The following is a 24330-nucleotide window of genomic DNA, read 5'->3' as shown; positions in this document are numbered from 1 at the left end:
GACACCAAATTTATTACTTGACAATTTCAAACAGAAAGACAAATAAATAAGATAATGGTAAGCCCTAGCTATGAAGTTTTTAACTTAAAATTTTTAGTACAACTTTCATACTAATCTAAGAATTCTTGTCCTCCAACAGCTTCCCAGATACAAATTACAATAAAAATCTACAAGGTGAAACATAATAAGATAAACTAAGCATTATAAGAAGAAAAGTCATGACCTTTCAGTGTTGCTTGATAAATGGCTTCATGCTTATATTTCAAAGAAAAATTATACTAATGCATCTAGAAAACGAAGCATAAACAAGTGAACTACAGAAGAGAAAATGATTACAAGAACAAAATATGAGACAAAGAAATACTACCAGTAAACTTCTCGAAAGCACGACAAAATAACATGAATATAACAGCAGGGATGAATGAAAAATTTATGAGACGAACAGAATAAGTTTTTGACCATATTTTGGGCATCTAGAATCATTAACAGACCACGAATGGTATCCATAAGCATCCTAATTAACCAATTTCTACTCTTTTGCCTTCTTTCCTATAGCCTCAAGTTTGAAATTAGTAAAAACCCATTTAAGATTAAAAGAAAAAGATCAACATCTTTGTCACAATGTTAGGTTAAGAAAAAAATTCGAAGCCCAATGGTAAAACTTCCACTAGTGTGAAGAGTGAAAAATTGGTTAGTAGATAATTTCATAAAGCTCATAGTATCAACAACCATAAAAATCAAAAGCACTTCCCCAACTCTTGTATAGATCATAAAAGTAAAAGCAGTATTTCCATAAGCTTTAGAATTAAGTGTCTTGATAAATGATGAAGCATTGAAATTTTGTTTAAAAGCAAAATGTTGCTCAACCGAAATTCATCCATCAAGACAATAGTTGGAATACTTTCGTAACTCCAAAAACTCCTATTTGCATATGAAAAGCAGTAACTATAGTTGTCAAAATCAACTAACTTCAGTGCTCAAGCCAAACATATAAATTTAACATCATTTAGATTTGGAAGGAAACCTGTAAAATATCAAGCATATAGGTAATCTGGGCAATGAGAACATGATGCCTGGAAAAATACAACTTTTGAAATATTTGGTCCAAAATTTCAGCTTCACCATTAGCCTGATCAGGAAGTCAATTGAAACAACATTTTGGTTGGAAGTAAACAATGTAACAAGAAAGTAAGGCAAATACAAATTGCAGACACAAAAGCAGCAAAAGTTTTTCTTATTCCAAGCAAACGACACAGATAGACTGCAAACACCCACATCCTTTGTCTACCAAACCTAGATGAAAAAAATGCTTGAACCAGGTATTCACCTTCTTCAAATGGTTTAGGCTCAATACCAGGATAGGGTAAGAATGGTTCTATTACATAGACACAAAAACAAAATAAAAAGATTAAAAAATCAAGAGCACTAACATTCAATAAGGAGAGAAACAATGTGCATTAAGTGAGAACAGAGAAAAGAGACATGATACAATATCTGCATGTTGTTCAAAATTTTAGTCAATTAATCTTTACTGATTTAATGATTAAAAACTTAAAACTTTATGCAACCGATTGCTTGTGTTTATCACATCATATTGATCATTAGGTTGGAACTTTAAAGTTCAAAATCAACAAATTGTCATTAAACAGTCATCTGAAAACTCCAAATTTCCATATGGAACTAGATAGTTAAAAGGAAGCATTTAGAATGAAAGTCATCATCAAGCTCATAAATCTATACACAAACCTCTTCAAGAAAGAGAAAACAAGATTAGGATGAGTCCAATGACTTCTTACAAATAGAATTGTCTCCTTTGTAAGTGTTGAAAGAGATAAGTCCGTTGTGCCCACTACAGAGCTTGTCTGTCTACGTGGGGAATCCAGTCTTACTCATAGAAAATGACCTAAAGCAAAAATTAGAATTAGAAAATTGTCATTTATATTAAAAAGAGAGAGAGAGAGAGAGAGAGAGAGAGAGAGAGAGAGAGAAGATTATGTTTCGTACAACATTGGAGCCCAAAAACGAAAAATCGCTTTCAAAAAGCATCATTTCCATTTGCTTAAAAATTGAATCTCCCTGTAATTGATGGCGCACTAAAATTTCTTATAGGAGAAAAACGCTTCTCAGCCTTAATTGATCCACTAAGACACTCAAAAGGAATCTTGTCATAACTCTAGAAAATCCTTCATGGCATATGAGAAGCAGTAACTATAATTGTCAAAATCAAATAGCTTCAGCAATCAAGGTGGAGACATTTTATTACTACATAGGATATTTCACTCCCCATTGGATTTCGGCTTTCATTATGCCTTGATGATCTACTTATGTAACTTCATCCTATTTGATTTACTACTATAATTTCGAGCTAAGCTTATTTGACACGACACGGTTATGACACTTCACAAACAACACACTAACCTGTTTTCCCAACCCTACTTCTTACATCTAGATGTTACTTTCAAACCCATTTTCCTCTTTGCTCTTTATTTTCCCAATAGTATAATGTATGACTAGGGTTTTAGAAGCATACTTGTTTCATTCTAATTCTATCCCCAAAATTGTCTGGGCAAACTAGTTGTGGTTTAAAAATGGTCCACAGGTAGAAGATAGATAGATGTAAGAAGACAAGGCCACAAGCTTTTTGTTTTATGGTCTCCATGACCCATAGTGGGACAGTAAACATACTTCTCTCATTTACTTCAACATTGCTCCCCATCCTCTTGACACTCAAACCAAACAAATAAATGGACCTCAATTTTCTTAACATCTTGCTATTCTCCCTTTGTCTCTACAACTTTGGTCCCACCATATCCATTACACCTGTGCTGAAACCCTCATTTTATTTACCAGCAATACATGTAACAAAAAATGTGAAAGCTAGTTCAATTTGGGTTGCCTATAAGATAAGTTGGAAAAGAATGTGTTCTAGCAAATACAGAAGAATAAACAATATAATAATTCATTCAACTATTATGAACTACAAAATCTGAAATTGAAAATAAAAACGCATAGTAAGAGAACCAACCAAGACATTGATCCTCACAATTGGAATGAACATATAAAAAATGCAACAATTTTGAAGCTATATAATAGAACTATATAGTAATACATACACTAATTTTCTGATGAGTTCCATCTCTATATGTTGCATCGATCATAACCAGAGAACCATGATGAGGGTTCTGCAAGTTTCGATAACTTGCTATCTTCAGTCAAAAATGGCTTGCATTCCTCTCTCCATTGCTGATCGCCGTCATCATGAGGCTCCTCTACATCGTACTTGGCCACATCAGAATTGTTATAAATAGGTTGTATTGCTTCTTTGGGTAGACGAGACTCCGCTATGATTTCATTAAGAGTCCTAATATCAATTTCCTGTTTTTTCTTCAATTGATCAATCTATTTGTATGCCTTTGCAGTTTCTTGTTCAGCTTCTATAGCTCGCTTTTGAAAAAAAAGAAAAATAGAAAAAAGTATAAGATAAAATGTATCATTTAGCAATAGAAAAAAAAAATCCAATAATTTTCAAGTGGAAAGTTGATAATAAAGTTCTATTGGGAAGTTATCCATCCGATATGGAGTATTCAACAAGTAAAAACATGCTAAGGTTATAATTAAGAATAAATCATTGTCCAACAAACTAATGCAAACCATATTTTGAAAGAAGTTGCAGCTAGAGCTAGTTAAGGACCGTTCCCAAGCAGGCACAGGCCTGGGCCCGTTTGGGATTGGTCCCTTTGAGACTGGTCCCATTTGGGACCAGTCACTCATGGGCCTGGGATCCCAGGCCCATGAGCAATTTCAGGACCCGAACCGGTCCGGTGGCCTACAAACTTTTATTTTCTCCCCTATCTTTTTTTTATATTTTAGAGTCAAAATGAAATTCTGTAGGGGGGTTTAGTAATTTTTAGGGGTAGATTAGTAAGTTTTTAAAAGTTTAATTAATTTTAAAAAATAATTAATTAATTAATGGTTAATTTTAACATAAATGTAATATTCACACAATTACACATTCATGCTTCACAAATAAACAATTAAATATTTTTTTTTATTAAATTATTCATCTTTATCGTCAACAATATTTAAATCATTAAAATATGTGTTCCTAAAGAGTTCGAGTAGTTAGGGATCTTCAGAGTGCTGTTGTAGTCTTCTCTCTGCATGAGTCCAATCTCGTAAACACGTTATCAATTCAATCATCTCATCGGTTAAAGAGCATCTTCTGTCTTCAACAATGTGACCACTAGTTGAAAATGCTTACTCGGATGCAATTGTAGAAACCAGCACAGATAAAATGTCAAGTGTCATTTGGGCTACAATGAGGAATCGACTTTGATGTTGGTTTCACCATTGAAGCAAATCCATCTCACGTTTCTCCTTCATCGGACCAGGATTGCTCATGTTTGAGATAACTGAAATTGTTGAATCCTCTGCGTAGTTGCTAGCACTCGACTTGATATGTCATCGACCTGTGGCCCATGACTACCACTCCTATCCAGGAAACCTCACAATCACCCTAGAAAGTTGTGCTCTATACTCCCATTGAATTAAGCTCTGGCTAGTGAGATGATGTCAATGGGTGTGAAGCTCTCTGATTACGCTGTTGTTTGATAGTGTTAGCTCCCTTGGGTCCACTATGTACGTCTAAAGGTATTGAAGCATCAACTTTAGAGATGTCGGTGTCTTTACTTCATCTTCCCCACATGGAACTCCCACTCTAATGTACAAAGAGGTAACGAGACTCAAAATAGGTAGGAACATCATAAACTCTAGCAGTATGCATTATCTATAATAAATGACCTGGCCAATGGCTCACACATCTACGAGCAATAGCATACAACATGAAGGCTCTCTCAATTTCCATTTTTCTGTGATGTAGTGTAGGAAAAATCTTGGCACATATGAAGTACTGCCACAACCGATGGGTGAATGAAAGTTCTTTCGCTGGAAAACCCTTATACTTACCATACGAGAGATGTTAAACTCTCCCTGATCCTTTCAAACACATGTAGCACCTATCATACTTGGATCCTTTGTGAATTGGAGTACTCACCCTGGTCGATCGGAATGTCAAGTAACCATAAAATTTGTTGAGGGTTCTCATTGAAGCTCACCTCCTTGCCTCTAATCATAATCTTCCTTGTCGGCGTCTCAAAGGCGTTGGCATAAAATCCATCACTACAGGATCGGTAGCTGCATCGGTGGGTTGTAAATTTTGCCATGTCAGGTCCCTTATAATTAGTAAACCCGGAATAAGCACTCTCAATTCAATCCTCGTCATCACAACCCTTGACCATTCATGGTAGCCTCATTATATCTCTCTTCTGCAATGGGTCACAAATCATCACATGGGTGTCTCGTGGAGCACCCCATGACTCCTACTCAATCCAACCCCATTTCTACTCTTCTTATGCGATGCATTTCAAAAATCAGGATGCAAATACTCCACAAACAAAGCAACAACACCCAAAAAAACAATCCAACCAATCTACCCAATTACACAACACTAAATCAATCGCAATAGCCCTACTCACCTAATCACACCACAACTAATTTGCCCAATTACATGGCAATTACACACACTACACAAACTAGCAATCCACAATCACAACAATTTCAATCAACCAATTTCCAAATTTTCCCACACAATCACAATTTCCAATCAACAGTTTCAAATATTCCAAATTGCAGAAATAAAATCAGAACCCAAAATTTTGCAATCTTCAAAATTGAAATCTCTGGAAATTCCTCACAAAAATAACACGACAAACTAGTGATTAAAGATTTGCCAACACAATTGACAATTCTAAGAACCTTGGTTGTTGAATTTTGATCTCAATTTGAAAAACCCCCATTCAACCCTAACTTCTCCTTGGTAGATTTCTACACTAAATAGGATTGAAATTTGCAAAATCAAGTGTAGAGAAGTGTTTACAAGTGTAGGAGTGATCAATCAGCACAAAATCATCAAATAATTGAAGATTTGAGAGAGAAAATGACACTGTAGCACAAGAAGAAACGAAAATGAGAAGAAAAAAAAAATTGTGTGTTTTTATATGGAAATGGGTTGCGCTGTGGCATGAGTTTCTGCGCCCACAGCGTGACATGGATTTTCTCATGAAGTCAAAAACACTGAAGTCAAGCCACAGTTTCGTTGTGCGTTTCACGCTGAATTATGCCGCAGAGTAGGAGCTTGCGCTGCATCATCACACACGAATCAAATGCGCATAAAAACACGAATTGCACGCGGAGTGAACTGGATTTCCCTTAAAAAAAATAACAACTATTAATTACCTACAACACACTAAATGAAATACTGAAACGAAGTCAAACAAACTGAAATAAAACAGAAACATGAATTAAAATGAAAAACTTGGTTGCTCCAAAAAGCGCTTGTTTAACATCTAAGCAGAAGGAATGTTTGGTCTATGGCAAGGAGCATCCTCAACTCTACATTAGACGTCTTGTTATTCTTCTATCAATGGCCTCAAGTAAACCCTTTGCCTTTTCATAATTAAATTTGCTATCCTCAGCAGTCAAAGCTAACCCAATTTGTCTTCTATCTTATCTTGGAAAGAACTGAAACAGTATAGCCCAAGGAATTAACAAGAAATCACTCATTAGCTTTAGAAGGTGAAGACAGAGAATTAAAATTGAAAATTCCACATGTGATTGGGGTCCATGAGAGTGAGGTGGATGGGTAGGTAGGGAGCCCCACCTATGACGAGGGCATCAAATATTTAGGTGGGAGAGAATGTAACGAATCCACATCGGAAGCGTATTGGGGAGGTCTTGGGCTATAAATGGGAAGAGTTCCTCACCTAATAGGTAACATTTGGGTGTGAAACTCCCAGCCGTGACACTAGGCATTGCCAACTGTAGTGGGTAGAGTCGTCGCTACAAACCACCAATATACTCAATACTTGAAAGAGAGATCATTGATGAGTTACTACATAATTCCAGAATTTCCCTCACTATTTTTTCTTTTCCCTCCTCATTTTCTTTCCCTTCTTTTCTCATTTCCTTTCCCTTCTACTTTTTTCTTTTTAATTTTTAGGACTGATTCACTAACACATTCATTATCCATCTTCGAGAGAATGTAGTGGACAGGATTCTTGAGGGGAGTGAATCATCCATGTGGATATTATTAGGGAGGTCTATGTGAACATTCCCCACTTCCACCTACAGGATAGATGCCCAAGGGTTATTTTGTGTTTTGTAGAGGACGAATAGTAAGCTATCTCTGGACAAGATTAGGCAGACATTAAGATTGTCATTTGTACCATAATATAGTTAGTATGTTAGGAATGGTAATAGGTGGTTGTTATTCTCGTTGTAGCGAAAAATAAAAAACTCGCTACAAATTCAGCAGCAAACCTTAGCGAAATGGAAGTCACTATAGCAAAATTTGTTTGCAATAACGAAAATGAGGTAAGTCACGTACGTTATAGCAAAGAAAAACTCATCATAGCGAATTTTAATATGTGTTTTTGTTTTTAGAGTTGAACTAAAACAGGAAGGATGCTTTAGGACCAAGATCTTTCCTTTTAAAAGGCTCAGGCTTTTGATTTTGTGGATGCTACTTTGATAGAGATGCCATCACATTTTCAATAAGACCTACACTGTTCCAGATTGATATGAGGGACATTGTATATACAATGTTGATAGTCTCACACATATCGACCACAGCAACCAAAGATTGCAGTTGATGTATGCTATGACTAGTCCTTGAGGATAGACTTTGCAGTTACATTTATAGGTTAATATGTAGAGTAGCGCATATGCGAAATGAACGAGAGTCATTACTCTTTGGTGGGTTGATTAGTTAGTTGTGTAGAGCTTATAGAGTTGGAATTCATACAGATAACTTTGCTTTGATATATGACGAGTTGGGATAAGACGTTATTGAGTTAGTCAAGATGTGACTTGACTTGTTCCATTTTCTTGGAGATTAAATTGCCATGATGGATGATTGTTGATTCTAACTTTGATATAATTAATGTTTATTTAGTGCTATAGTACTAGATTACTGAAAGGATTTAAGGTCCTTCATTTTGTATTAACCTGTATTGTTCGAAAAGCCGAATATGTTTGATAGTCATTTGCATTAATCTGTTTCTTAATTATCTGTGATAACACACCTTTGTCTATTTTTTTCCAAAAGAGGGAGAGAGAATGTAATGATCTTCTAAATGGGGGAAAGAAATGTGATAATTCCTGGTCTCAATAAAAAAGATAATTCTTATTTAGCATAAGAAGTGAAGTTTGACCTTTACATATTTAGGGGGGAATTTTATCCTGAGAATAGAGAAAATTTCACTTGAGAACAGAGAGGATTGTCATTCTGAAGAGAAAACGAATTGTGACATTAGGGGGAGTTATTAACACATGATTGATGTTATAGAGGAATCAAGAATGTCAAATGAGGATTGATATTGAGTACTTAAATTGTTTTACAACACATTATGCATTTCAAATTTTGTGTTTAAGTTTACATGCGCAAGAATAAAGAAATTAAAATCATAAAGAAATTCGACATTGAAGATACAGAGCAGGAACAGAATAGATGTTGTTGTGAGTATGTTGAAGTCTTGTCATGAGTGTAGATGCAAAAAATCTACCGTCATAAAAATAGGGTATGGTCCCGTGAGGTTGAGACCACTGACAATCCGTAGACCTGCACACATGAAAGGACAAGCGTGAAGCTCTAGAAAACACCGGGGTGGTGTTTTCCGTAGGCACTTTGACGCTCAAGTCAGTGAAGCTGAAAGAGATTATTGATAAGAATTAAGGAGATGAAGAATTACCAGGAGTCTTGTTAGAGGCTAGGACTATGGCGAGGGCGTCGAGTTCTTGAGAGCAAGCACTTTAGAAGCAAATAGATGATTTTGAGTAGTGTAGATTGACTATGGGAGATGCATGCCTATGAGAGGGCAAGCCTCTGTTTTTATAGTGAACCCAAAGGGCTGGAATCCGAGTAGGACACTGAGTCCTCTTTTTTTGGAGATAATCCATATCAAGAAAGAAATATGATTTCTTGACCTTATCAGATTAAGTTTAATAGTTTAAGTAAGATTTGGAATTTAGTAGAAGAGGAAATAGAATGAGATCTGATTTTATTATAGACTGTTGTAGGCAATGGGCTGAAACCCAATTTAGCTTAACTTATAGGATAGCCCAACTCGTAGAGTAGGTAGTTCACAAGGTGATTTAAGCGTAAGCCCAATCGAGATTGGGTTGAGGCTTAGGCCGTGACATGTTTATTTCGTTATTGGGTCTCGTCAAGCCCAAGACAATTTTTTGCCCTAACAGTTAGCCCCCCACTCTCTAAGTTAAAGAGTATTTAGCTTAGAGAGTAGATTTAATTGAATGAGTGTAGACTGAGCGGATTAGTGATAGCAGCTCGTTAGGTGGATGGATCATTGTGTGGATTGGGTCGATGACTTGTTGATTTGAGGTGCAGTCCTTCAATCGGTCTGGGTCGATTGAATGTGTAAATCTTATAAATAAGTCTGGGCGAATCGAAGGTGTATATTTATGAAACGGTCTGGGGCGATCGAAGGTGTAAACTTATGAATCAGTTTGGGCCGATCAAAGGTGTAAACTTATGAATCGGTTAGGCCGATCAAAGAGCAAACTCATGAATCGGTCTGAGCCGACGAAGGTGTAAACTCATGAATTGGTTTGGGTCGATCGAAGGTGAAAATCATGAATCGGTCTGAGCCGATCGAAGGTATACACTCATGAATTGGCCTGGGCTAATCGAAGGTATAAACTTATGAATCGGCCTGAGCCAATTGAAGGTGTAAACTTATGAACCGGCCTGAGCCAATTGAGGTGTAAACTCATGAATCGGTTTAGGCCGATCGAAGATGTAGACCATGAATCAGTTAGCCGATCAAAGGTATAAACTCATGATCAGTCTGAGCGGTTGAAGGTGTAAACTCATGACTCGGTCTGGGCCAATCGAAGGTGTAAACTAATGAAATGGTATGGGCCGATCGAAGGTGTAAATTCATGAATCGGTCTGAGCTGACGAGTGTAAGGTGTAACTCATGAATGGGTCTGGGCCGATCGAATGTGTAAACTCATGAACTGGTATAGGCCGATCAAGGTGTAAATTCATGATTGGTCTGAGCCGATCGAAGGTGTAAACTCATGAATGGGTTTGGGCCGATCGAAGGTGTAAACTTATGAATCGGTTTGGGCTGATTGAAGGTGTAAACTTTAAATCGGTCTGGGCCGATGAAGGTGTATGCCAAGTGGAGCTTATATGGAGCTTGCAGTCGAGTTGGCGTGACCGACTTGTAGTTGAAACCTTTGAGGCTATATGGCCAGTCGACGTGACCAACTTGTAGTTGAAAACATTTGATTGAAGCTGGAGCAGTGACATGCATGGCATGAAGTTTTAAGCAAAAAGCCGAATAGAGAGTCAATATGCATGATGTGCATGTGTTACGGAATGAATAAAAAGTGAGCTAAATGAAAAAATGGGCTGCATGTATTTAAGTGGGCCGAATAGAGAAAGATTTAACCAAATAGAGTGGTAGTTAAAAGGAGATAATGACATAACTTTCCCTTTCAGGTGCTGCCACCCATGCTTGCTGTATCGAGTGGAGAGAGGGGTGTGTACTTTCTATGTCGAAGTTGAACCAGTTGAAGTTGAGTGGGCACGTGATTACTTTTGGGCTGAAACGAATGGGACATTGATATTGTATGTGCAGACCCAAATATCATTGAATGGACTACTGTGTGTTAGTGCTGCTGAGTTGCAGTGGGGGGTGGAAAGTTTGCAAAACAGGGAGCGTGAGGGCTTTTGTGACAGGTGTGCTAAAGATTGTGATATGAAGGTGGTTTGAGTTGATATGTATTGGTTGGGAAGGGGCGATGGTTTGAGGTGGAGTTTGGAATACGGGGGGTAAGGAGATTAGGCGAGAGTGGGGTGGCATACTTAAGAGGTTTTGTTGGGGAGTTTCTCTCGTGTTTAGTAAATGACTTTGGGTGTTTGAGAGGATTACTGCTGTGTTTTAGGATTTACTATGTGATTGGGAAGCTGTTAGGGGATTTTAGGAGAACAGGGGGACGGGTTTTGGGTTTCAAAGTGGTGGCAAATTCCGTGAAGTTGAATTGTGGGATTGGATCAAGGTTGCGTCGAGTTTGAGTTACCTTTAAGGAGCGAAGGTCCCGAAGAGCTAGCGTATTGCGGCATCTTCTGAATGAACAAATGATGGTTTTATGGCAGGTAATGCATTGCAAAGCTCTGATAACGGTGGCGGACCACCTGGTGTTTGATGATTGAAGTGAAAAGACGCGCTCAAAGTAGGTTAGAGACAGAAGCTATTGCCTTATCTGAACAGAGGATTAGAGAATAGAGATTGTTGAAGCAAAGTCAATGACAAGTGGTTAGGAACACCACTTTAAACGACACATCTATTTCTATATTAATTTAGAACAATAATATGAGCTTCAAGGTCTTATACTACCCGCTGAATGGATATAATATAAATAAATTACGATATGCCGAATAGATATAATATGGCATGTGAATAGATAAAACAAATGAGAAAATAAAGAAAAAAAATTCTTATCGTGATGGGATTTTCTGATTAACATTGTCAGTCGAAAGGAGTTCCGTGTCGCCTCCCATGTTGTAAGTCGCGTTGCAGATGAGATGTCAGGGCCCCAGGTGGGCGCAAAACTGTAAATGCAAAAAATCTACCGTCATGAAATAGGGTTTGATCTCGTGAGGTTGAGGCCACTGAAATCTGCTAGACTACACACATGAAAGGACAAGCGTGAAGCTTCGGAAAATAGGGTGGTGTTTGCCGTAGGCACTCCGACGCTTAAGTCAGCGAAGCTAAAAAGAGTATTTGATAAGAATTAAGGAGATGAAGAATTACCAAAGTCTTGTCGGAGGCTAGGACTACAGCGGAGGCGTCGGGTTCTGAGAGCAAGAACTTTAGGACGAATAGATGGTTTTGGTAATGTGTGGAGATGGGCCTAATGAGAGGGCAAGCCTCCATTTTATAGTGAACCAAGGGGCTGAATCCTAGTAGGACATTGAGTCCTCTTTTTTGGGAGATACTCCTATCAAGAAAGAAATATGATTTCTTAACCTTATCAGATTAAGTTTAATAGTTTGAGTAAGATTTGGAATCTTAGTAGAAGAGGAATAGAATGGGATTCTGATTTCCTATTTATAGACTGTGCAGGCTAATGGGTGAAACCCAGTAATTAACTATAGCTTAACTTATAGGATAGTCAACTCGTAGAGTGGGTAGTTCACAAGGTGATTTTAAGCGTAGGCCCAATCGGGATTGAGTTGAGGCCTTGGGCCGTACATGTTTATTTCTTATTGGGTCCGTCAAGCTCAAGACGATTTTTTGCCCTAACAAGAGTATATTTAGTAGTACTCTAATTATTTTGTTGACTTAGTGTTTTGAAACAAAATAGCCAGAGGAGGAGGTGTTAGAGCACATGAGTCGAAAGGACTTTTATGTGATGGATTTTTAGAATGGATTTCCTAAAGAAGAATTGTGTAGAGACTAATTCTAGAAGTCATCCTCCTGAGTTGATTGGTTTATTTCGTTATACAAAACAATCGGTAAAATATATATATAATATATTGAGTTCTGTGGTAACTTGTTGAGTATATTCCACAGGATATATTTTTCAGAGTTAGTTTAGAATTAGGAATCTTAGAATTCCGTTGGAAGGATTTAGACATTTTCACAGGTTTGGATAATTTAGAATTGATTAGAATATACTTGGTCATGTTAGCAATGGTAACAGGTGAATTGTTATTCTCGCAATTAAATTCCAGAAACACACTCACAAAACTAAGAAAAACTTCGGAGATCAGAAGTATTTAGGTATTTTATTTTGTATTGTTTACACTACAAGAAAACACAGCAACAACAACACATTATTTTACTAATTAAAAGTAGTTTCCAAAACTCAATAAACAAACTAAATTGAATTTAGTTGCCCGAAGCAATTGCAATTTTGGCGCCCCACCTTCTCGGTAACAAGAAACAATTGGCGTGTTCAAATTATTTTTATATAACTAAATTTTAGTTGTAAGTAATTTGTTTTGGCAACTATATGTTGTCATATAAACTAAATAGCCATAAAGGAAATGAGACATCGCTGTGAATCTAACTATCGTAAAAAAATCAGCATTAAGACAAATATTAAAACCAAGATTTAGTTTGTAACATGAAGAAACTAAGCCACCTAATTTGTCCTAAAAATTAAAAAAACTCAATTCAAGTCAAACAAAACTAGGTGCCAACGACTAACTAGAATCAACATTCCAGCTCAAGAAATATATATATCACCAGAGGAGTTTATGCCTTGGATTAACACAACAATCTTTATCACAATAATTCTAAGTGTTTGTGAGTGCCGGGAAGCAATTTAGATAGGAGAAAAACAATATGTAACACAAGGTTAGAAAGAAAATAAAGAAACCATTAATTTGTAAACGTGCAGATCACCAAGATTAATTCCCTTAACACAAAAGCCCTTTGATATGAATTAGCAAGTTTACATAAAGTTTTTTGAATGCATCAAACTCCCTCCATGCCCCCAGTTTCTAGTTATCAGCAACTGGAAAATTAGCATTCAAAAAATTCATAATTCTTAATGACACCAAATTTATTACTTGACAATTTCAAACAGAAAGACAAATAAATAAGATAATGGTAAGCCCTAGCTATGAAGTTTTTAACTTAAAATTTTAGTACAACTTTCATACTAATCTAAGAATTCTTGTCTCCCAACAGCTCCAGATCACAATTACAATAAAAATCTACAAGGTGAAACATAATAAGTAAATAATAGCATATAAGAGAAAAGTCATGAATTTCAGTGTTGCTTGATAAATGGCTTCATGCTTATATTTCAAAGAAAAATTATACAATGCACTCTAGAAAACGAAGCATAAACAAGTGAAATACAGAAGAGAAAATGTTACAAGAACAAAATATGAGACAAAGAAATACTACCAGTAAACTTCTCGAAAGCACGACAAATAACAGAATAAACAGCAGGGTGAATGAAAAATTATGAGACGAACAGAATAGTTTTTGAATATTTGGGCATTAGAATCATTAACAGACCACGAATGGTATCCATAAGCATCCTAATTAACCAATTTTACTCTTTTGCCTTCTTTCTATAGCTCAAGTTTGAAATTAGTAAAAACCCATTTAAGATTAAAGAAAAAGATCAACATCTTTTCACAATGTTAGGTTAAGAAAAAAATTCGAAGCCCAATGGTAAAACTTCCACTAGTGTGAAGAGTGAAAAATGGTTAGTAGATATCATAAGCTCAAGTATCAAACACCATAAAAATCAAAAGCACTCCCCAACTCTTGTATAGATCATAAAAGTAAAAGCAGTATTTCCATAAGCTTTAGAATAAGTGTCTGATAAATGATGAAGCATTGAAATTTTGTTAAAGCAAAATGTTGCTCAACCGAATTCATCCATCAAGACAATAGTTGGATACTTTCGTAACTCCAAAAACTCCTATTTGCATATGAAAAGCGTAACTATAGTTGTCAAAATCAACTAACTTCAGTGCTCAAGCCAAACATATAAATTTAACCATTTAGATTTGGAAGGAAACCTGTAAATATCAAGCATATAGTAATCTGGGCAATGAGAACATGTGCCTGGAAAAATACAACTTTTGAAATATTGGTCCAAAATTTCAGCTTCACCATTAGCTGATCAGGAAGTCAATTGAAACAACATTTTGGTTGGAAGTAAACAATGTAACAAAGAAAGTAAGGCAAATACAAATTGCAGACACAAAAGCAGCAAAGTTTTTCTTATTCCAAGCAAACGACACAGATAGACTGCAAACACCCACTCCTTTGTCTACCAAACCTAGATGAAAAAAATGCTGAACCAGGTATTCAATTCTTCAAATGGTTGCTCAATACCAGGATAGGGTAAGAATGGTTCTATTACTAGACACAAAACAAAAATAAAAAGATTAAAAAATCAAGAGCACTAACATTAATAAGGAGAAACAATGTGCATTAAGTGAGAACAGAGAGAGAAAAGAGACATGATACAATATCTGCAGTTGTTCAAAATTTTAGTCAATTAATCTTTACTGATTATATAAAAACTTAAAACTTATGCAACCGATTGCTTGTGTTTATCACATCATATTGATCATTAGGTTGGAACTTTAAAGTTCAAATCAACAAATTTCATTAACAGTCATCTGAAAACTCCAAATCCATATGGAACAGATAGTTAAAAGGAAGCATTTAGAATGAAAGTCATCATCAAGCTCATAAATCTATACACAAACCTTTCAAGAAAGAGGAAAAAGATTAGGATGAGTCCAATGATTCTTACAAATAGAATTGTCTCCTTGTAAGTGTTGAAAGAGATAGTCCGTTGTGCCCCCTACAGAGCTTGTCTGTCTACGTGGGGAATTCAGGTCTTAACAATTTGATCCTTTCATCATACGTTATCTCTACGAGACGAAGGCATAGAAATAGTGTCAACCTTCGGTTAGTCTCGATATTATATATTCAGTTTCTAGACCAATGACCCGTATTATAATCTGGATAGAGCAACAACTCAATCCCACTGTGGCCACAGTTTTAGTGTCATTGCCATATATTGAATTACGCCGTGAGATAACTTCTCCCATACCCGGGAGTGATGAATCCTCTGTCAATCCACCATAGTCTTGATACACTCCTTGATACATCCAATCACCACCGTACTGACAGCTTTGAATAGAACTGTGTCAGGCTAGTGTCAAACTATACCTATCGGTGCACAAGACGCTCCGGTGATCTCAAGTCTAAGGATCACATGCACCACCATTCGTTAGAGGATTTGTTCCATAGACACTGGGGTAACCATCCATATGGAATCCTCTGGTGGGTCAGTCCAGTGAACTTGCTGCTGTATATCCGCTTACAACAAGCACCTATGTGTTGCACCAAGTTGTCACCAAACAACCTTGACAAGTGAGATCAGTCACTGCCTTTTGACAGGGTCGTTCAACACTATGATAGCCTTACCGTATTATCTATGCCCTTACTTCAGAACAATACTAGGGCTACGGACGTTTCTAGAATGGCCACCACATGTGCTCATAGGGTTCTCACTATCAAGATTTGAAACACTTGATACCCTCGTCACGGTTCTACCATTCTAAGGACATATATCAATACATATTGCAATAATAATGATTTACGCGATATAGAATAAAATGCCTTTTATTTATTAATGAACATTATTACAAAGAGTCAATTCTACAATAATTGATTGGCTCTAGGGCATCTACTCTAACACTTTCCTTACATCACACCTTTCTATTCTTCTATGTTCTTTCTCTGTTCTTTCTCTATTCTTTCTCTGTTCTTTCTCTATTTCTAATTTATCACCATCGATGATAATAGGCATGGTATCATGCATAGGTATGATGCAAATGCACAAATGCATAGAATGTGCATATTCTTTTCTGTTTTTCTTTTGCTTTCTTTTTCTATTGTTTCTTTCTTTCTATTGTTTCTTTATTTTTTTTGTTCTTTCTTTCTATTCTTTCTCTTCTTTCTTTACTCTTCTTTTCTTTCTGATTCTTTTCTTTCTATTCTTTTCTTTCTTATTCTTTTCTTTTCTTTTCTTTCTTATTCTTTGCCGATCGAACTCCGTTGAGGCATGGATTCAGAACCCTGGCCGTGTGAGTGAGTACAGTCCTCATCTACATGCACTCTTATGGACTATACAAATTCTTCTTCTTCTTCTTCTTAGGCCGCTCACTAAAGGTGGCCTGCATGTAGGAATATTCTTCTAGGTACAGTCCTCATCCACATGTACTCTTACGGACTGTACAAATTCTTCTTCTTCTTAGGCCACTCACTAAAGGTGGCATACATGTAGGAATATTTTTCTTCTTGTCACTCACGGGTTACCCATTGCAACAATCTTCTTTTCTTTTATCTTTTTACACTTCTTTAGATAAAATTTCAGATTTGAACTTCTTTAATATTCTGATTTCTTTCTATTTACTCTTTAACATTCTTTAGTGCTTTTTCATGCTCTTATGAGTATGTATGCATGTAGATGGTTTCATGCTTATAATCCTTTCTAAATTCACATGTTAAGATGCAATAATGCAATATGGAATGTAAACAAGTCATTCTCTACCATCTACAAATTCATCTCAATATAACACATAATCATACTCATACATGCACTTCTCTTTGACATTTCATCAAACAACTTATGTGCATAAAGCAACTCTAATTTGGCTACACTTCTATCTCTTTTCTAAGCCACCAAAAATTTGGTATAAAATCCTCCATATTTAATGCCAAACCTGTCCAAAATGCACACTGATGAGAATGCAAAATGTCATATTTACCCCCCTTAATGTCTAGTCTTTTATACCTATTTGCTGCCTAAAATGTACTGATTTTTATTCTATTTTGACTTAGGAAGCAAATGGGAGCGTTAATTGCAAAACGGAACTAATTAAGTGAATTCGGACAGTTTTGACATTGTTTCGTATTTTGGGTATAACTCTCTCATCTGAGCTCCGATTGAGATGATTCAAAATTCTGTAGAACGCTAAGAAATATATCTACAACTTTTATGTTTTGAGTTTGGAGAGATAATTGCTGCATCAAGGTTTTAATTGGGCTTGAAGTTGACACATCTGCACTGCCGATGTTCTGGAACATTCTGCCTTGTAATGCAAGTCCAAGAGGCAGTTTATTATTGGAAGATTTGAAGACATGTGGCACACGAGTTACAGCTGGACACATCACTTTCCTATTTTTATTTTTAAGAAATTTATTTGTATTTTCAATTAATTAGAATCAGATTAGGATAATTGATTTGAGGAGATTGAGTTGGATTCAAACACTTGAATTAGATTTTTGGGAAGGGAGATCAGAGAGGTTTGGTGGGACACACGCCTCTTCGGTTTCTCTGAACTTTTCCTCTGTAATTCGGGGAGGCCAGAGAGGCTGATTTTGATAACGTGTCGAAGTAAACGGAAGCCTCGGAATCGATAAACTGTGAGATCTAATTATTTTTCTTTGTGTTCAATTTTCGTGTTGAGTATTGGATGTTTTCTATGCCTAATTTTATGATTGTTTCGTTTAATTACTAGGGAGGCTACTAGTTTATAATTGTCGCAATCTACTGCTAAGTTAGATATCAATCCGTAATTGTTGATCCTCCAACTTGCGAAGCAATAGGGTGTATATTTGCTGCGTAGGAATTAATAACCTTCGAAGAACTTCAACTAAATTAAATACAACCGTTGTGTTTGTGTTGTTTAGCTTCATCGATCTCTCTACTTCTTAAGGCTGCCACTAGATTAAATCTTGAGCGCTTGTCTAGGGTTGTTTAGTGGTAAGATTAATTAAGAGCGCTTGTTCCTAATAATTAAAATTAAGGAGAGATAGGAAAATAGTTCCAACGGTGAATATTCAATGTATGAATTGATTATTTTTACATCAATGATCAGTTGTGAGATTCGATGGTGGATGTTGACGGAGACCAAGTTTCGTTATATAATTGATTTCGAATTGAACTGTTTTGTTTTTCAGTTTTTGCTAAGAACATTCCTATTTTCACAGAACCCCCCCCCCCCCCCCCTTTTTCACATAACAGCAAATTCAGCTAGACACTCTTCGTGGGATCGACCCTAACTTACACTACTACGTGTATTTTTAGGTTTAATTCTGGGTGCCTACGACAGCACGCACACACTCCAAAATTTTCTACTCAATTCTTCCTAATTCATCCAAACTCTCATCAAACACAAGTACACAAACACTACTTCTCATGGATAAATTCAACCATCATTCAATATCCATTCCATCAACAATTCTTTATATATAAGCATATACATGCATAAAAGAAATTCTTACAATTCATCAAACTCTCTCTCTTTGTTCTTTAATGCTCTCATATATGTGTATGTGCATGGAAATATGCTCATTCTGCTATTTTTCTAATACAAATGTGAGGATGTGAGAATGCTTATGGTATATAAGATACCATTATGGAACTAGTATTCTCTACCAACAACATTCCCATACTTGAAATCAATCATAGATTATTACACTAAAAATAACTAATAAATTGGAGGTACTTTGAGTAGTCATATGGCAAGTCAATTCAAGAAGCCATATCTTGAGCTATACAATCGGATTGCTATGATCTTGGTCTCATTTTAAAGCTTAGAGACAGGGCTACAAATTATGTTTAGGTCTAAACCCAGTTCAATGAGTAAGATGCTCAAAAATCACTCATAATGTCACGGATTTGACAGGGCACTGTTTTCTTTAGGATTTTCATCAAACAATTCCTATGCACATGCTACTACCATGTTGGTACACTTCACAAACTCTCTAATTAAACCAATTTAAAAAAAAACTCACAAAATTGAGTATCAAACCTGGTTGAATATCACTTCTCGCACCAAAAATCTCAACACAAATCTTCCACAACTTCACCAAATCACACTAACATACACTACTTCTCATGGCTAGAATTTTACATCAATAAACGTCAAAAACAGCACATAATTCTCTCATACCATCACATACAAACATGCAAAAAAATTCATTCAACAAAGTCTTGCTCAAATTAAGGTTCAAATTAGGTTTACTTACCTTGAATTTGAGCAACTCCAACACTATACTCTCTCTTTGGTAGAATTCCCTCCTTCTCAAACCCTAAGCATATACAACCATAAGAATTCAAAACTTTAAAATTTAATCTCACTTCTTGGTGCAAGAATCTTACCTTTAGATGCTTAGAATTGAAAATCTATCAAAAGTTAGTCAAAATCCTATGAATTTCCTTGGAAATTTAATGAAAAAATTTAAGAGAATTTGGGTAGAGAATGGCTTGAACGGAGGATAGAGTGGCTAGGGTTTCTCTTCTTCAATTCTTATTATCATAAAATAATATATATTAGATTCCCATTTTACCCTTACACTTTTTAAAAATTCCATCTATGTCCCTTAGTCAATTACAAGAATGCCCTCATTTTTATTATCTTTTCCATGTTATTCTATTTCTTTTCACTCCCCACTCTTTCAACTAATTATGAGTGAAAATACCATTTTACCCCCTATGAAGGTTTAAGGAATTTTCTTCACACTTGTTCAAGATAACTTTAATAAAATACAACTAAGAGTATTAGGGCATAAATAAAGCTACGTACCTTGATGTAGGTGTTACAAACCCACATGCTTTAATTTATGCATATATGTGATATGTATGGAGAGTTAGTTAAACATGACATGTTTAAAATTAATTAACTAATGTTAAACCTAAATCTCCCCAATTAAAATTATTAAATCCAAGTCTCCCATTGTGGGATAACTAAATTCTTTAATATAAATTTTAATATCTCAAGATTTCTATTATGTGAGGGATATGATCTTTATATCATAGAATTAAGGTGATCTTGTTCTTGGATGGATATTTTCACCTTGACCAAGATTTATATTTTGTGAGGACATAATGAAAATGCCATCCTAAGAAAGCACAATGGTTTGGATTTAACTAGCCTAGGCTACCAAGAATTCTATAATGTGAGGTATCCGAAGCTAGGACAAGGAATATGGATCAGATCTTATATAGTGATATAAAAGGAAAATAGTTTCCTACTTATTAGACTTAATTGACAAAGAATTCTATTATGTGAGGTTAATTGAATTTAATAAGAAATTGATTCGCCACTAAGAAATTTAATCCAACGAAAATTTTCGGATCTTATCTAAGTGAGTGTAGGACTCGAATAAAATAGTGGGAGCTAATTTGATTATGCAATTAAAGGTTTAAAAGGATTACAGGACACTAATAAAATTGTTTTTCTTTGCAGTTTCATCTTTGTGATATATAATCAAAAAAAAAAAATATAATCATAAAAGTAAAAGCAATATTTCCATAAGCTTCAGAATTAAGTGTCCTGGTAAATGATGAAGCATTGAAATATTTTATAGAAGCAAAATGCTGCTCAACCGAAATTCATCCATCAATATGATCGTTGGGATACATTCGTAACTCCAAAGATTCCTATTTGCATGGGAAAAGCAGTAACTATAGTTGTCAAAATCTATAGTTGTCAAAATCAACTAGCTTAAAAAAGCATCATTTCCATGAACTTAAAAATTGAACCTCCCTGTTGTTGATGGCGCACTAAAATTTCTTGTAGGAGCAAAATGCTTCTCAGCCTTAATTGATCCACGAAGACACTCAAAGGAATCTTGTCATAACTCCAGAAAATCCACCATGGCATATGAGAAGCGAAAACTATAATCGTAAAAATCAAATGGTTTGAGCAATCAACGTGAAGACATTTTATTACTGCATAGGATACTTCATTCCCCACGGGATTCCGGCTTTTATTATGCCTTGATTGTCTACTTATGTAACTTCATCTTATTTAATTTACTACTATAATTTCGAGTTAAGGGTTATTTGACATGACACAAACAACACACTAACCTGTTTTCCCAGCCCTACTTCTCCCTACATCTAGATGTTGCTTTCAAACCCATTTTCCTCTTTGCTTTTTATTTTTCCAATAGGATAATGAATGACTAGGGTTCTAGAAGCCTACTTTTTTTCATTCTAATTCCATCCCCAAAATTGTCTGGGCAGACTAGTTGTGGTTTAGAAATGGTCCGTAGGTAGAAAATAGATAGATGTAAGAAGACAAGGCCACAAGCTTCTTGTTTTATGGGCTCCATGACCCAAAGTGGGACAATAAACGTACTTCTCTCATCTACTTCAACATTGCTCCCCATCCTCTTGACACTCAAACCAAACAAATAAATGACCTCTATTTTCTTAACATCTTGTTATTCTCCCTTTGTCTCTACAACTTTGGTCCCACCATATCCATTACACCTCTGCTGAAACCCTCATTTTATTTACCAGCAGTACATGCAATAAAAAATGTGAAAGCTAGTTCAATTTGGGTTGCCTATAAGATAAGTTGGAAAAGGATATGTTCCAGCAAATACAGAAGAATAAACAATATAATAATTCATTCAATTATAATGAACTACAAAATCTGAAATTGAAAATAAAAATTCACAGTAACAGAACCAACCAAGACACTGATCCTCACAATTGGGATGAACATATAAAAAATGCAACAATTTTGAAGCTATATAACAGATAGGCAGGCTTACGATAGGGTAGATGCATTCAAGGTAAATCTTATTACCTTGGCAAATGAAGGCCTACAACAAGATTGGAGATGAGGGCATCTCTGTCTTTAATGAGGACATAGGAATTATTTGTTCGACTATTTAAGAGAACCCCAAAGCAGTGAAGCTGCATTTACAAAGACCATAAAATGAAAAGGATTAAAAAAAAAATTGTGAAGTCTGCAAGAACATTACTAGAAGATGAAAACCTTGCTTTGAACAAATAAGCAATTGCGTTTTTTTTTTTAATTGCCATACAATTACTCTAAGCATTGCATCCTTGTATATTCCTAAGCTTAGACTACATGTAAAGATAACTAAGGTCGAACTGATGTACTCATGTGTCTTTACACTTCTGAAGTTTATTTTCCAAAGGCCATTCAAAATATTTAATCAGGAGCATAAAAGAACTGTCATCATAAGTGCTTCCAGTATATAAGGCTTAAGAATTATGTTTATCTCAACTGTACATATTCTGCCAAACAGAAGACATGGAAATCACAGTATTTTAGAAAGTAGTTTTGGTGCTCTCTACGTTGATTGGGAAGAAGGTTGAGCTATGTACATGATTTAATTCATATCGTAAGGATTATATGACCAAATAAGCAACTAAAGCTTCTGCTCTAAAGAAGAAAATCAAGTTTGACTGAATCAACCTATTCTACAACAAAACTAATTATGCTTTGCTAGTTGGATGGAAAAATTCAGCAAAATAAGAATTAATATACAGTAAACTATAGTTTCTGAATTTTCTCAGCAACCAAACACAAATTCATACGATAGTGAACCAGTCACACAATCTAAGCAACAATTGATGAAAATTACGAAAATGCAAATTACACAAATTCATCGCTTGAGGTGCATAGAGTGGTAATTACATCGATAATTTGGCACGCAATAGGTATTTCTCAATTGTGTGAAAGCTAATTATTGTTTCAAGTAATGAGGAACAGAATTGAAATATACCTAGAATAAAAAAAACTTTTAGATATATTTTTCAAACAATAATTATTTTCTCTATAATTTTTAATTTAATGGAAATTGCATAAGTCTCAGTACATGTGAACTGCATTAGCATGTTCCCATGACAATACAAATGATTTTAACAATACTTCACTTTTTCGATATTTCATTTTTCTTTTTATTTGATTTCTACATTTCTAGTACCATAAAGTTCTTTAAATTCTAGTCTCATCACCAGGATAACACACTTGGTCAAAATTGACATTTTTTGTTCTATTAAACTATATAGCTGTACAGACGCAATAAAAAAAAGTGCATTAAACAGCACCAAGATGTAGATTCAAGTGACAGACACCAGAATCTAAAGATTACCTTATAAAGTACAGATGTTGAATCAAGTGAACTATAACGAAGACCCATGTTGCTGCAAACCTCAAATTCTCATCATCATGAAAAAGAAAAAAACAAAAGGCATGTGAAACGTACCCAAGCTGTGAGAGAGAACGAATAATATTTCCAGCTTCTTTCAAGTGTTCCCCGGCAGCACCAGCTAACTTCTGTCTTTCTGACCCAGCTAGATCGACAAGATTTATTCTACTTGTTTTAAACCTGCTTATACCATCTGCCTTGCTCTAAAAGACACAAGAGTTTAACTCAGAAAACATCGATCACAATGAAATGAAACAAAACTCATGAAAAAAACAAAGATATTCAAGTACTCTGTTGTTGTTGCATGTCAATAGATTCTACTCTTACGTCAAAGTTAATGAAGCAGATATAACGAGCAAAACTGCACAGAATATCAGATTGCTTAGCTGGTAAAGAGTATTCTAATAGATAGACACAGATTAATATGCCTTTAAGAGAAACACTTTATGCAATCTGTAACTCATAATTTAAAGAAAAACTACTCATTTTTAAATTGCAGCAGTTATTACCTTGCATCGAGATTCAACAACACAAGTGAAAACACTATGTGAGCGTGAGCTTTCTGCATTTATACTAGTTGCACCTGTCCTCCTGTTTGACAATCCCTGCATCATAAAAGCACTGATCATAAATTTAATGCAAGAAAAATTAACAAATCAAACATATTAAAATCAGATATTGAGGGGAGACAGGAATGTTACAAGTGAAT

At 35.4% G+C, this 24330-nt stretch overlaps 1 protein-coding gene and 1 pseudogene across 1 annotated transcript; both read right to left on the bottom strand.

Annotated features, from left to right (window-relative positions):
- Positions 1 to 1870: 1870 nt before the first annotated feature.
- Positions 1871 to 24312, bottom strand: LOC116107683 (kinesin-like protein KIN-12B). Its single transcript, XM_031393982.1, has 4 exons — positions 24131 to 24312; positions 23565 to 23824; positions 22247 to 22356; positions 1871 to 1903 (listed from the first exon to the last, which is right to left on the bottom strand). The coding sequence occupies exons 1-3, from the start codon at positions 24248 to 24250 to the stop codon at positions 22332 to 22334; spliced, it is 405 nt and encodes a 134-aa protein (XP_031249842.1). The 5' UTR covers positions 24251 to 24312; the 3' UTR covers positions 1871 to 1903; positions 22247 to 22331.
- LOC116106888 overlaps positions 3139 to 24330 on the bottom strand; it is an 88192-nt pseudogene continuing 67000 nt past the window's right edge.

The sequence above is a fragment of the Pistacia vera genome, unplaced genomic scaffold (genome assembly GCF_008641045.1).
Source record: "Pistacia vera cultivar Batoury unplaced genomic scaffold, PisVer_v2 Contig117, whole genome shotgun sequence".
Taxonomy (NCBI): Eukaryota; Viridiplantae; Streptophyta; class Magnoliopsida; order Sapindales; family Anacardiaceae; genus Pistacia; species Pistacia vera.
This window is presented reverse-complemented; position numbering and strand designations above follow the sequence as displayed.

Excerpts from the sequence above, each read along its gene's own strand:
- LOC116107683 (XM_031393982.1), bottom strand. The coding sequence starts at position 24,250 with ATGATCAGTGCTTTTATGATGCAGGGATTGTCAAACAGGAGGACAGGT. Across the intron at positions 23,825-24,130 it reads TTGTTGAATCTCGATGCAAG|AGCAAGGCAGATGGTATAAG; the intron begins GTAATAACTGCT and ends TGTGTCTTTTAG. Across the intron at positions 22,357-23,564 it reads CAACATCTGTACTTTATAAG|CTTCACTGCTTTGGGGTTCT; the intron begins GTAATCTTTAGA and ends TTGTAAATGCAG.